Source organism: Populus euphratica, unplaced genomic scaffold, assembly GCF_000495115.2.
Source record: "Populus euphratica unplaced genomic scaffold, PopEup_1.0 scaffold196.1, whole genome shotgun sequence".
In the NCBI taxonomy this organism is placed as follows: domain Eukaryota; kingdom Viridiplantae; phylum Streptophyta; class Magnoliopsida; order Malpighiales; family Salicaceae; genus Populus; species Populus euphratica.
In genome coordinates this window covers 142,974-158,772 of record NW_011500075.1, presented here as the reverse complement: position 1 = coordinate 158,772, position 15,799 = coordinate 142,974, and the positions used below count along the sequence as shown (strand labels likewise).

General features: G+C 32.0%; 2 protein-coding genes across 7 annotated transcripts; one reads left to right on the top strand and one right to left on the bottom strand.

The window, feature by feature from the left end:
• Positions 1-514: 514 nt before the first annotated feature.
• LOC105108593 (transcription repressor MYB6-like) lies at positions 515-2,143 on the top strand. Its single transcript, XM_011002948.1, has 3 exons — positions 515-840; positions 941-1,070; positions 1,272-2,143. Exons 1-3 carry the CDS (start codon positions 708-710, stop codon positions 1,963-1,965), a joined length of 957 nt encoding a protein of 318 aa, XP_011001250.1. The 5' UTR covers positions 515-707; the 3' UTR covers positions 1,966-2,143.
• A 4,811-nt stretch (positions 2,144-6,954) lies between these two features.
• Positions 6,955-11,066, bottom strand: LOC105108592 (uncharacterized). 6 transcript variants are annotated; one of them, XM_011002943.1, is made up of 4 exons: positions 9,398-9,937; positions 8,523-8,610; positions 8,034-8,114; positions 6,955-7,389 (listed from the first exon to the last, which is right to left on the bottom strand). In XM_011002943.1, exons 1-4 carry the CDS (start codon positions 9,507-9,509, stop codon positions 7,251-7,253), a joined length of 420 nt encoding a protein of 139 aa, XP_011001245.1. In that variant the 5' UTR covers positions 9,510-9,937; the 3' UTR covers positions 6,955-7,250. The 6 variants fall into 6 exon arrangements, 5 of the variants coding, with proteins under 5 accessions (XP_011001245.1, XP_011001247.1, XP_011001246.1 ...); XM_011002945.1 differs by having other exon boundaries at positions 6,955-7,243; XM_011002944.1 differs by having other exon boundaries at positions 9,404-9,937.
• Between the last annotated feature and the right edge of the window lie 4,733 nt (positions 11,067-15,799).

Here is a 15,799-nt window from a genome sequence, read left to right as displayed (position 1 = left end):
ACACACAATGCTACTAAAAATAAACTTTATATATATATGTCATGCATTTATGCTTGAAGCTGGTCATGTAGGGCACCTCATAACCACCATCCCCTCCTCTCTTGTTTAAAAGGTTAGGTGAGGATGATTATTCTAGTATGATTTATGATATTTTGTAAAAGTAATTTTTAATTAAAAATATATTAAAATAATATTTTCATATTATTTTTATTTATAACATCAATGTATTAGAACAATAAAAAAATCTATTTTTTTAAGAAAACAATTTAAAAAAAAAATCCAATCACAAGCACAAACACTACACTATTAGAGAAATGAAACTAAAAAGAGATAGACAAATTTCAAGAGGTGAAAGACAATTGACTTCCAATAAATGGAAGGAAAGTAGAGCTACCTACCAAATCCAGCACTAACTTAATTGTAACCACTCATCTTTCTCACCAACTTAGTCAAATCCCATGCCATTACTTGAAAACGAAAATTAAATAATTGTGTAGTGTCCCAAGTCAATTGCATTGCAGCCCTACTCTCTCTTCCCTCTCTCACCACCTCCCATTTATATATATATCTTCCCTTCTCTTGCATTTGCCTCCCAGCAGTTTATTCGACTTTTCCCACATTTCTAACACAAACACATCCTCTTTTTTGCCCCCTCGTCACTTCTCTTCTCTCTTGATTTGGACACGAAGAAGAAAAGGAAGAAGATCATGGGCAGATCTCCTTGTTGTGAGAAAGAACACACCAACAAAGGTGCGTGGACTAAAGAAGAAGATGAACGTCTCATTAATTATATCAAATCTCATGGTGAAGGTTGTTGGAGGTCTCTCCCTAAGGCAGCTGGTAACTTTTTTTCTTTCTTCTCTCCTTTCTCCCCACTCTATGTGCCATGAAGAAGAAGAAGAAGATCACCCTTCATATCTTTTATTGACTTTTGTTTTAGGTTTGCTTAGATGTGGCAAAAGTTGTAGACTGAGGTGGATAAACTACCTGAGGCCTGATCTCAAGAGAGGAAACTTCAGTGACGAAGAAGATGAACTCATCATCAACCTTCACAGCTTACTTGGAAACAAGTGAGTGCTTTGCTTTCGCTTTATTTCTTCCAATAAAAGCGAAAAGCTAGCTTTGTAAAAAATGGCAGCAGTATTTGTTTCCAATATTCAACTTTTGATGAACTTTTAGAGCAATATCTCTTTTCACAAGAACAAAATCTCAACTGGTTATGATGAGTTTTGGTTCTAATTTTTTTTTTTAATTTCTTGAAAATCTTCCAGGTGGTCTCTCATTGCTGCTAGGCTGCCAGGAAGAACGGACAATGAGATAAAGAATTATTGGAATACTCATATCAAGAGAAAGCTCTTTAGCCGTGGAATTGATCCTCAAACTCACCGTCCACTCAATTCCTCCACCACCTCCTCCACCACGTCCACCACCACAAACAGCACCAACAATAAAAATAGCAACATGGGTACCAAAAGGATTACTAACTTTAAACTTGAAGAACAAAACTATTCATTTGTTCAAGCCCAGCCAGAGTTTATGATGAGCAACATAGTCAAGAAGGCTAGCGATTCAAGTATTATCAAGGTAGGTGGCAGCAGTGACTCTGCTGAAGATTCCAATAGTAGCAGTGGCGTGACAGCAGAATTAGAAGTGTATCCAAATCATAAACTCAATCTTGAGCTCTCTATTGGTCTTCCATGTCAATCTCAACTTTCTTCTGTCAATGATCTTAATGATTCAAAGCAAGCAAACCAACAGCATCAAGAACAAGTTGTCACATATCAGTTGTTTGGGACCTCTGCTACTCCTACCTCCAGTGCCCCTGCTGTTGTTCATAGAACAGCATGTTTGTGTTCTTACAATCGAGGGTTCAAGAACAGTCAAGCATGTAGTTGTTGTAATGCCGTGGAAAAATTTGTAACAGCTGATAGTCTTTATAGATTTTACAGACCTTTGGATGCTTGATGATGACCGGGGATCAGTTTGATAAGGCTAGTTCACATGTATGTAAACCATGGAGGGTTTAAGAAAAATTAACCCCAACAGTTTTAGAAAAATGTTCCATGCTGAGTTTTGGCTTTAGTTTTCGCTCTTATTAATTTCTTTGTAGTTTTAATAGGAACTTAATTTCTCGGATAATTAATGATTTTATTTTATGGTAATTTACTTAGAGGTTTTACTTTGAATTTCATTTTTACTAAATTGATATATTGGTCCTTGAAGTTTTATGTTTCATTGAATGAAAACACTGCTTGTATTGTCATTCTATTATATTTGACAAGATTACGAACACATTACAATTACAATTAAAAAAAAATAATCATGGGCTATTCACTATAGCAATAGAGAGAAACATTGTGTATTGTATTAGTTTTCATAGTGTTTTTAAAATTTTAAAATTATTTTTTCTTTCAGTTTCTTTTCATTTTGGTCTCTTAATTGATTTTTTTTAAATTTATTTCTTTTATCTTATTTTAGTTTGGAATTAGACTTGATGGTTTGTTTTTTTACCTAGTTTAGGGGTCACACAAAATTAATGAAAATTCCATAGCTTGGTTTGTTGAGATAAAATAAGATTTTATTAATTTAAAACAATTAAAGTGTTTTGGAGATTGAATTTGAAGATTGAACAAACATTAAGTATATTTTTTATGACATTAGAGACTAAATTAATTGGATGGATAACGAAAAATGTTCATCATTTTTTTTCATTATTCAACTTTTTTTATTTGATTATTTTGAATTAGATTTATTTGGGATTAAATTTGTCATTTTGTTTTGTTTATTTATATATAAAGGTATGGTGATGCCAAGAAAAAATTATGGCATTGTTTTGTAAAATAAAATCAATTATATTAATCTAAAATAATTAAGGTTTGAGTGATGAAATTTAAAACTAAAACAAGAGTAAATATGAAATCGAAGGGGCACGAGAAGAATGGCCAGCGTGTACACTCACATGCCATCATGTGAGAGGAGTCTCGCTGCATGTGGAGGCATGTATGGCCTCATTTGAAGCTGCATGTGTACATCCCTTTTCTCTCCTCGTCTCTCTTTTCTCTATTATTAGCTTGATTTTGGTGCCTTGCTTTGTAAATTTTCTCCTATAATTATTTTTATCCTCATTATTTTTTGAATTCTTTTTAAAACTTGATTAATTTTTTTATTTTATTCTTTGTAATTGCTATTTTTTTTCTATAGGATAATCTCATATTGCGAGTTTGGAAGGATAATCCGGATTGATTTGAATTTTTTTTAATACACTCCTTTTGAATTATTATTTTTGGTATTATCGTTCAATTAGTTGAGAATTAAGTTTTTTAATTTACTTTTAATATGGTTGTTACAATTTCATAATTCAAGTTTCGAGTTTTGAAAGTTAACATGAATTGATTCAAATATTTTTTTTTATTTTTTTTAGTTGATTTATTTTTTAATTTTATTTTTTAATATTGAGTTAGTTGAGAATTGAACTATATAATATTTTTTTTATTTGCTTTTTATGTAAGTGAGTTTGGTGAATTTATCTAAGTTGACTTAATCAATCTATTTTAGTCCTTCTTTTTGAAAGTTATTTTTTTTTTATTTTTATATTTTAACATTAACTTGATTGAAAATTAAACTTATTGGGAATTTTACTTCATAATTCTTTAATTGTTTTTTATGTTAACTCGGTCTCATGAATAATTTATTAAAAAGATCAACTTGAGTTTATTTTGGTAATTTTTTTGGGTTTTTTTAGATATTTTTATTTCATTCTTTAATATTATATTTTTTTTTAATTTTTAATTAATTTTTTAATATTTTATTTATTTTAAATTTAAAGTCACCCAATCCATGGAAGCACCAAATTGACAGAAATGAGAACAAGATTCCCATAAACCTGTTTGAAATTGTATGGCATCAAAAACAGGACGATCTTATGGCCTAAGGTTGAATAGAGACTTTTAATGCCAACAACCCCGGATCAAGTGCATTGCTATTTTTTATCCCCCTAGAATTTGCACCTCGTGGCTAAACAAGGAACCCGAACTATAAATTATTATTTGCTGGATTAAAAAATTATTTTAAAGTTAATTTAATATAATTTGATACAAAACTCAAGTTGATTTGTATCTGCTCGATAGACAGTCAAAACAACAATATCACTTTGATTTCATAAAAAAAACAAATTAACTTATATCATCTATATTAATATAAAAAAATTATTTCAATTTAATAATTTATATAATTTTTCAATATATTATTTTAAATAAAATCACTTTGAGTTTAAAATTTAGATAAACTCGTATTATTTTATATTTAATTTTTAATAAACAAAATAAGAATTTTTGAGGTTTAAATTTATAATTATTTGATAAATAAAATTATAATTTTATATTAAATAAGTGATTCAATCTAATAATATAAATTTTTAAATAAAATTTTAAAATATAATTCAGACTAAAAGATTTACACCCGATCAACTCTTGTCGTGGTTTAATAACACTACAAAAGGAAGGCTAAATGCAAAAGAGGAGAATATTACAAGGAAGGGTCTCATTGGCAGATCAGCATGAGTGTAGAGGTTGGAAAAGAACATGTTGTTTTTGGCAGGTAGAAGGGCTATGTCAGGTAGACAACTACCCTCTGTCTCTTCTCATAAATTCTTGCTTCTGCTGCTTCCTGTCTCTTTTTAATGTTGTCTCTTTCACCTGTTACTTTTAACTCTTACCTAGTTTCTTGAATTAATACTATATCACAGTTAGGTCGATACTGTAGTAATAATTGCTTTTTATATTATTTTTTATTTAATATTTTCAATTTTTTTATTTTTTAAATTGGGAAAACAAACGGCGTAGTAAGTTGGTTATATCACATTGTAGTAATTTTCTTGAATCGGGAAGATTCGTTTCATATTCGAGTTTTTGATTGTTTATATAATAATTATTAAAAATTTATATAATTATTAATTTTAGAATTTATAAAATTAATATTCAGATACTATATTAATATAAAAAAATAAAAAAAATAATAGAAGAGAAGAGAGTAGTGTCATCTGCGTAAATTTGAGGATTGGACTTGCCTTCTAGAAGGAAAAGATGGTACCATACCCTTTACCTAACTCCTTCGTTTTCTTCTCCCTTTGTCACATTGTTCTATTTGAGGTCGAGAGGTAGTAATGGATGGTCTAAGCAATGTTCAGTTCTGAAAGGGACATGTGAGAGGCGAAGGACCCCTTTTCTTTAAATAAAAAATTATTTATTATTTATTATTATTTATAATCTCTTGTCCTGTCTGTCTTCCATGATTCAAAATTTAAGTTCTCGAAAATAATTGATTCAACACAAAATATTCAAAACACGTTTAAGAAATTGGAGGTCACGAAAGAGGGAAGAATTCATGTCCAACAATCCATTACCGAGGTGCTTGTATGTATAATTGAGAACTAATTTAAAAAAAATCTAAAGTATTACATTATGAGGTCATCTTCAATCAATTATTTTTATTAAAATAATATTATTTTATTGTTTTTCTTTTTAATTTTTTTTGGTGTTAATCCCATTAGATTTAGACCATATTTTATTAGGTTAATCAAGTCATTAAAAATATAATCATATTAACTGAATTTGATTAAATTAATATTTTTTTGGTTTAGATTATTAGGTTAATCAAGTCATTGAAAATACTGTCCTTAATTTTTTTGTTTAAATTAAAATTTAACTTGGATTAAGGTTTATTTTTTATATTTTTCAAGTTAAAAGGTTTAATGATTACAATTATGTAATTATATGCATGATATACAAAGAGAAGCTGTGGCAGAAAAACTCACTTTCTATTTATGGAAAATTATTTAATAGGGTTTTTTTGGAGTTTGATAAACATTATGTTTTAAAATATTTTATATTTAAAAATAATTAATTAATTTAAAATTAATTTTTAACATTAACAAATTAAAATAATCTAAATATATAAAATTAATAATTTTAAATAACAAAATTAAATTTTATAAAAACATAATTTTAACTGTATTTCCAATTAACTTCCAAAATTGCCATTTGGATACATGTGATTCTTTGATAAACAACTTCCGTGTACGTGGCTGATTCAAAGTAATCAACAAGTAAATTATACAAATATATATAGCTGATGAAGATTGCCAAATTAATTAATAGATTAACCTAGAAATGGATCATGTTTATAGGTTGATTAATTTATCACCGAGGGTCATCATCATCTGGCATAGACTCCCATTATCAATAATGATGATAGCTCGAAAAAAATTGTGCGACTGTTTAGAGCTACTGTATTTTCTGATTTTAGATCTGTTTTAGTGTTATTTTTTTTTGATTTTTATGTATTGATATTAAAAATAAAAAAATACTTTTATGTATTTAAAAACATTTTTTTTAAAATACCCTATAACACGATATTATCTCCGACAAGATTTTCTAAATTCATAAATCGGCATCAGTTTTTTTGTCGGACCAGATTGCTTCTATATAATTAATTAAGATAAACCTTTATATAGTTAATCATAATTGTCAAACTTTATCTTGGATCTAACTCATTTTAGGATCAAAATTACTGGATTATTAAGCCAATCCGAGTCAAACCCAAAACAAATCACTTTGAATAAAAATAAAATAAAACTGAATCACTATTTTTGATGATAATAATAATAATAATAATAATAATAATAATATTTTTTGCTATTAAAGTTAACCTAACCCAACACCAAGGCGAAGGATGATTAGTGCATTTGGCACGAATTGCTGCTTCATGCTTAGTCCTTTCTCACTCAACTATGAAAAAGATGAATATAGTGTCAATGAACATGATAATAGTTATTTTTTAAAATTTAATTTTGTATGAAAATAATATTTTTTTTATATCTTTTAAAAATTATTTTTGATATCCAACTATCAAAACGATGTAAAACACAAAAAAAAATTTCCAATAAAAAAAATTAAAAAAAAATCACAAAACACAGTTTCTTCGAAAACAAACACCACAAAAGTTATCACCTACACCACTCATTGTTCTAACCAACTTCATCAATTACACACGAAAAAAAAAAGAATAGTGCATTTTCAGACAGGGTATCCAATTCCACTTTCAATCTTCTCTTCATCATGAATGGAGGGACCATACCTTAAAATGGGCCATGGCTTGCTCGAGAATTTGCTTCAAGGCTAAAGCACTCATGAAATCCAGATCATACATGGAACCGCACTCTTCATAGAAAAATCGAGTATAGTTTCTGAAAATCATACATTGAAAAACATAAATCGAACCACTTGCTTAGACAAGCTTCTATACTGCTTAAAACCAACTGTACGTACATATTTAGGCATTGAAATCCAAAACCAGTATAGCAGAAAGGAGATCAATTTGCCATGACAATCACAGCATCAAACAATTAGGGACACAACAGAGAAATTAAAAAAAAATATATCATTTAACATTTATGATTAACCTTACATTTTTTCCAGAAGGCGTAGAGAGGAATCCACTTTACAAATTGTTCATAAATATTATATAAATTAAAAGCTTGTCAAATGATCTATCACCAGTGATGTTTAGAGGTAACTGATTCCACCTCTTATAAGACAGCAGAGGTTTTGTTATTACACAGTAATTAAAGGCTAGTTAGAGCAGGCATTTGTGAAGCTTCAGGCCAGACATAGCCTGTGCATAATCATGAATGAGAACGCCATAGAAAATCAAATTCCAGACAGATTAGAATCGAAACAAAGTAACAACCACAGAAGGTAGCTGAGCAGCTGTGACTTTCAAGAGGACTACAAATTCCCATAAATGTTTATACTACTCCGCTGTTTACCTGTCGGACAGTAGTTTTAGCTGTTCTCTATCTTATATCAGCATAAAATTGTTTCCAAAAACTTCATTAGTTCTTGGAAGATTTATAAAACACAAACACGAATCCACCCTAAACTAACAATATCATTGTCTGTTTCAACACCCATGAAAAGGAGGTATATTACTTCATGAAATAATTTAACATCCAAGATGAAAGGATCCATCCTTACTTGCAAACATGTGTTCCAACAGTTATCATCTCAGCAAGATTCAATGGCATCCTAGTTCGACCTGCAGCAAGATTTAAAAAACTGCCCAAATTAAAACCAAAGTGTTATCTTCCAGAGACAATCTGAGAAAAATAAAATAAAAATCAAAGCCTTCTCAAAGGAAATACTGTTGTATTATTTTAGCCTAACAATGAGAAATAGAACCTACCAATATCCAAATTTTAGAGACATTTCATCCTGAAAACAATAAAAAGATCCCTTTCTTTCTGCATTATAGATAACACGTCATTACCCATTTCCCACCGTTGTCCTAAGATACATTCCAAAATATTTCAGAATTTCATTTAAAATTAACACTACCCCATGATATATTTAAATATATCTTTAAATGCCCTCAGAAAGAAAATAACACGAGGGTAACTGATTTTGGGACCTAACAAACTCACTTTTAAAACCATCAAGTTGAGGATAAAGAATTAACCAACCCACCAATTTCTCTGTTGTTTAATTTCCCAATCCAATCCGAGATAACATCCTGCAATGTTCTTCCCATTTGTCCAATACACCTTACTGTGATCTATAAAACAAAAAATGTGAGTCAATCTTATCAGACTTTGTACACTCACTACTGATTAAGTGATCTAAAATGTGAGTCAATCTTATCAGACTTTGTACACTCACTACTGATTAAGTAATCTATAAAACAAAAAATGTGAGTCAATCTTATCAGACTTTGTACACTCACTACTGATTAAGTAATCTATAAAACAAAAAATGTGAGTCAATCTTATCAAACTTTGTACAGTCACTACTGATTAACATTCTGGAAAGCAAAAGCTCGTGCATTCTCCATGCTGATTTTTTCATGTGCCAAAAATGGAATCCTAGAGATATTATGCTCACAAACCCTAACATGTTCACAAACTTGACAACCACAAAAAAAAGAAAAAAAAAAGACAAAAAGAAAATCATACAGTTATATGGAGAAATCACAAATACTTCAAGAATTATCATGGTTTTAGATGAACTACTAAGGCAAGGCAATGAAAGAAGAGTTAATAAGGATCATGCAACTAAAGTCCACACACAGATCATATCAGAATAAGTAAGAATAAATGCTTAAATAATCTAGATGAAAGAATTGAATGTGTAAACAAGCAATGAGAAAAATATTCTGCAAGCCAAAGTTGGTAGACAGTAGCAGTAGATTAAGCTAACAACATTATTGTTTGTAGCAGTAGACGGTAGAAACATCAATGAACAATTAGAGAGGGGTACACTAAGTGAATGCCCAAAGTTAACAAAAACTAATTTTGGCTTAAAGAGATCTCTCATAGAAATTGCAATAATTCCCTTTCCTTTACCTTTACCTTTTCCTAGTCCCAAAGTCTCCTCCTCCATGAAAAGGACCATTCGCAAATGAAGCCATTCCATGTTCCCATCTCTGAAATCAGAGCATTCAGATTGAAAATACATGCACTTGTCAAGAGTTATAAGCAATATGATTCATCAACTAAATACAGCTCTGTCTCCCACAAGAAGGCAACCCTTTGCCTGTGATTTAGTCAATTGTCTAGGAAGACAGTTGATAATATAGAAATTCATGTCTTAGATTTCTGGAGGGTTACTAGTTAATTATATCAATTTCTATACATAAATCAACTCCTCCATGATATTAGACAAATGAAAAATAAGTTTCAACCTCGATCTCTAATAATGCTAAAAGCACCATCATGCCCATAAGAATCTTCTTTCAACAATTGGAAACTAGATTTTTGGATTTTAAAGGACAAAAGCACCATCCACTTCCTTACTTTGAGAGAAGAAAAACCTATTTAAAACTTTACTCAGAAAACCTTAAAATAGAAATTGATGAACTGATTAAACAGCTCTTAGCACCCAAGATTGATTTCGGACCTCTCAGACAAGAGATAAGAATTGCACAGCTAAAAAATGATCTGTTCAAGGAAATACAAGTAACCCCTTGAGTCAGATGGTACTGCAACAGTGAAGAATAAATCGATATCCAAAATCCCAGCAAGGAAAAGCTTGCTGTCAAACACTGCAGTTAATTCTAATTCGATTACACGGTCACTTTGTAAATGATCAAATAAGTAAACAGGGCATATGATTCTCAGCACGAACAGCACCAAACAGAATTGTCACACAAATTAGAGGCAGAATGAAGCTACTATCATATAGAATTGAAAATATCTAAGGCTCCGGTATCGGCAGTTCAGACTTCTACAGGCCCTCAATTCAAAATAGGCACAGGAACTGTATAGTATTTGATACTTGGTTAGGCAAGAAAAGGCCAATGTTCAGTACAAAAGAGTAAAATTGAATTAACCAATAGGGTTTATGTTCATCATTCATGATTTATGTTAAAAAAGTCTCCTACTTTCCAACTCCAATGTACTCTCACTATAATTAGATTCACTCACATTCAACAAAAGTACTTTCTCACAGTAACAATCCCTCTACAAAAATGGATGCACACATACATTAACAGGTTGCGTTCAAAAAAAGTGAAACAACGAAAATTAAGAACCCAAACCCAGGATATTTTCTTTCTTTGCTAAATTTCCTCATCTGGGCTCATTTCATTTCAATTTAACTTCCAATAAAATGTCAGTTTCAACACTAAACTTCGCTAAAAACAGTTTCGTGAGTCATTTTCTTAGGAAACAAAGAGAGCATAACATAAGAAAGAACACAAACTATAGAAAGAAAGAGAAGTTGAAAATACCAAGTTTAGCCCAGACATCATTAGAGGAGGAACTGAAACCAGAAGAGCATCCAGCAATCTCCACGATTTTTTCCTTCAATGGGTATTATTTAAAACTCAAAAGAATGAGAAAAGTTTCTCTTTGAGAGAATTTTGATCTGTGGGTTTTGATTTTTGATTTATGGAGTTTCAAAGAGACAGGAGAGAAGGACAAAGCGTACATAGGAAGGAGATGTCTATACCAAGTTCAATGCAGTGCAGTGCTGAGGTATATGCTAAAGTGGGCTGCACGCGTCTCTGTAAAAACTCGGGTGGAATTACCGTAGAAAAATATTTTTATAAAAAATATAGTAAAATAAAATATATTTTTAACATTACATGGTAAATAATCTGAAAACATTATAATTTTTTTTAAGTGCGTGACTTATTAGACCTCATATACGATATCTTTTGAAATATTATATTTTTTATTAACTTAATTGAGAATTTATTTATAAAAAAACAATAATTTATGAAAGATTAAAAACTTAGGGTGAATTCTTTTTTTAAGAATAATTATAAATTAAAAAGTACCAAAGAGGTTTTTAGTAGTGAAGATTGAGAATATAATGGATATTATGTTTTTTCAATTCTAAAACAAGATATATTTTTTTTTCCATGGAAGTAATATTATCTAATTGTAAAATAATATTTTAAAATAAGTGAGTATTTAGAATTTTTTTATGACTTGAATTCAATTTACATGATTAAATCAATTTTTATCTTTATTTTTTTAAATATTAATTTAAATTTTAAATAGAATTGAATTCATAAAAATTATACAAAAACAAATTAGATGAAAAGGGCTTGATTTGTTAGAATAATTCCTTTGAAATTAATATTCTGAAAATACTCATCTCTTTCTTTCCTCTCAGGAACTCTACTCATCCACTCTGACAAAGAAAAGAGAGAAAAGAGAGCGAAGTATAGCAAATATGGTGACAAACAAAAGAGACGCAATTGAATAGATTGTGGAGTCAAGTGGTCAATGAAGGAGGATGGGCATAAGAGGATCCCTGTTTAGTAAGTAAGGCGTTCTGTCAAGGTTTTAAAGTATGGTTTATGGGTCCAAAAAAAGATCCAGTCTTGATCCTAAAGGTATGTACTGTTACGAAAGCTCAAACTACTAAACTAATTACGGAATCAAAATCCAACCACACAACTACCTTGCTGCCATCTACCTTGCCTCATACACCACTGTCTCGGATTTACTTTGAGCCATTCCCCTGTTGGGTAGATTATCAAAGCCACCGCAGAACTTTTAACTAATATGGAGTAGTGATTGCTATGTACATATCACGAAGAAACAACAGAAGAAACCGGTTTAGCTTTTAACAAACACGGAGGTTTGGCTTTGTTACAATGAAAACAGATTCTTCGCAACTGGAGCTCCTTGGAAAGCTTAATGGAGAATGGTTCAGGTCTTATCGTCTACGTGCAAATTTGAAGCGGTTTCAACGTGTGAATAGAGATTCAACGCATCGGATTCCGATAACAAAAACATGTTCAACGTGTATTAGTAGCAGTAAGGGAGCGAGACTGCAGAGGTTATGCTATGGTTCCGCGCAGAAAAAAAATCAGCAAGCACTCGTGAACTGCGAAGCAATGCATGCCCTACTAATCAAATAGAGGATATCAACGGAGTCCCTGTCATCCAAAATGAGACTATTAATGAAGTCCCTGTTGTTCAACCAGTGGCTGCACATTTTAGAACACATGATCCAGAAGAGGAGGAGGTTGCATGGATGAATAGCTTGGGAGGAGTGATAAATGAAGGTGTTAATTATCATGATATAAGGAAATACTTGCATTCTAATGGAGTTCAATTAAAGGGTTTTTGTTCTATGGGTGCATCACAAGCTTTGATCTCGTTCAATACTTGTGGCTCCACGTTGGAAGCTTTTGAATTGGATATACCGCCTTGGCATGGTTATTTTGATGAGCTGAGGCCTTGGATTGATACAGATGGTCCAATTGATCGATTTTCCTGGATTGAAGTTACTGATTTGCCAATAACTGGTTGGAATGTTACGAGCATCAACAAGAATATATCAGCATATGGGAGAGCTATAGGTTTTGGACAAAATCAATTTGGGGTATAGCAATCTTGGTCATATTAATCTTTTAATTGGAACACGGCTTCACAGATTTATCAAAGAGCACACTACTTTGTGGTTAAATGGGAAAGATTATAAGATCAAATTGCAGGAATTGGATCCTCTGCATTATCTAGTATCTGAAGCTATTGAGGACAACATGACAGCTTTTGATCTGATGAAGCAGGAAGATGAGAGTGAAACAGAGACTAGTACTGCTGACACTCAGATGTTGAAAATGCTGACGAGGTAACTATAAGCTGTGCAAATTTGGCGTTGATTGTGGATGTGGTTAGCTGTTCGCATAACAGCAGGGATATGGAAATATGTTAAACAGCTGTTTCTGATGTTCATGTTGAAATTCTGTTCCGGAAATATTGGAGAGAAGATCACCACTACAAGATGTTTGGAATTAAGTTCCAACTACGGGGAAACTGCTAAACAAAAACAATATCTAGGAGGTGCTGGCCCATCAGGAGGAAGGGCCCCATCAGAATCACATGTTGAGAGGCACAGCACAGCCCATCCCATGAATTAGTGCCTCTTGACAGTCCTCAACTATGAGAAGAACAACACTCAACATCTCTGGGTTCTTCTACACCCAGTAGAGCAGCCATAAACCCAAATAGCCAGCATATATTTCACCCTATGATTTTACAGAGAAGGAAGAGGAAGGATAAAGTCTTTTCATCAACTGACAGTTTAGAAAACGATACGGCAGAAGGGGAAGAGGATGGTTCAAGCTCACTTGACTCTGGCATCAGACAAGGAAACGCTCGTTACACTCATCTTAGCGACTTGTATGTACCATAAAAGAATGGGAAAGATGATGAGGTGCAAGAGATATTAAATGCTGGGCACAGTCTGGGATTTACGAGTGCTTAAGATCTGGTGGTTCTAACAGTAGACATTACAAAGCAATTGGATAGGGGGATTGGTGATTAGGCTGTGAACTAATTAATAGTTGTCTTGGTGGAATTTTAGTAATGTGGAACAGAGGAAATTTTAAGGTTGAAAATATGGAGTCTGAATAATGAGTATAGGTATAATTAGTAATAGTTTTATCGCCTTGTAAGTTTAACATGAGTGTTTGGAGGAACGAACCAAATGGTGTGAAATAATGATTAGTAATAGGTACAATCATTAACAGGGTACTATGTAGGGTATTGTGTAGAAGAGGATTTCTTAGAAAATATAAATTTAATTGCTCATAAAAAAGCATATGTTTTTTTTTTGTACTGTTGAAACACAAGTGGGCAGTCATATTTTTCTACATTGCAGATATATTTGGATTTTGTGAAATATGTTTTTGAATTCATTAGGTATTTAATGGTGCATGTAGAAAAGTATTGGTCAAATGTTAACCTAATGAAATGAAATTGTGAAAGGAAAATTTCAAAGTCTACGCAATTACTTTGATGCATTATGGAATATTTTAGGGGTATTTGACTAGTTAGAATCAATTGCTATATTGGAATTCAACTTTGAGTTAATTCTCCATCGTCTTGATCAATGGCTGTAGACCTTTATAGTTGGAATTCAACTTTGAGTTAATTCTCCATTGTCTTGATCTATGGCTGAAGACCTCTAACTTTATGCATGAGGCTCTGATCCTTTTAAAGGTCCACAAAGAATTTTTGAATGGAACCTTATGTAGAACTATTTTGTTTAGAACACTCTCATTTGTTTTGCTTTGTCATTTTTAATTTTCATGTTTTTTTTATAGTAATCAAGAATATTATAAAAAAGGCATCCCCATTAAAAAAATAAGGACTGTTAAGAAAGATTACATGGGAAATTTAAAAAACATAAAGAAAGCGAGGAATCTATAACCTCGATTAGTTAGTCCAGTTCATGATACATTTAGAATTTTTATAAAAATCTGAGCCTGTATAGCTGAAATTTTTAATAGAAGATCTCAACCAAAAAGCCAACCGATGAAAGGTGAGGTCAAAAATCATATCCCAATCTGGAGTTTTGGTGTCAAAAATCATATGGTTGTGCGCTATCCAAATTGACCAGTATAATCCTTTACAGAGAAGGGTAATTGCCTAACGTTGAAATTTTCCTTTTACCAGGCCGGACCATTTCTGAAGGTTATGATTTGGGTCTTTTGGCAGACAGCCTATATGCCCAGACCAACTAAAGAGCCTACCCTAGAGAGACTATGATGTAGGACAAAGATGGAAGAGATGATGTATAATCTCAATCTCCTGGCAACAAAAAGGATAAAGTGCTTTCTCATAATTGATGATTCTCCTCTCAGCTAAGAAACATTTTGTGCAAATACTGCCGTTTAAGAGAAGCCATATGAACACATCTATTTTTGGAGGCGTAAACCCTTTCCAAAGCAGAGTAGGGGAGTGGAGATTTGCTGAAACATTAAAACCATAAAAGAGATGGCACCCGAAGAAGACTATGTAAACGTTGGAGCTGTGGGATTTCCAAATCTTGCTGTCTTCACCATCAGAGAAGACTAGACCACGTTCCACTTCTGCTATCAAGCTTTCACGCATGCAGAGCTCTCGGGATCGAAGGGGTCTTCTTCAAGAAAATTTGATTGAGTTATCAGTTGGGTTATGAACTTCTGTAACACTTAAAGATTGTTGCAGGGAGAGGTTGTAAAGCCTAGGAAACATGAACTGGAGAGGGGCTGTGTAGCCTAGCCAAGAATCAGACCAGAATCTGATGTTTCTCCCATCACCCACCTTGAACCCGACATTGGATTGGAGGGGAGCGACTATGTTGTGGTTTAAGGAAATTGCAGATACCATGCCATACCAAGTTGGAGATAAAGAACCTGCAAATACAGGAAGGCCATTTGCAAAATGTGGCCGGTACTTTCGTAGGATAAGTTCTTGCCAACCTCCTACCACTCCTTTATCAAGGTTCCAAAGCAATTT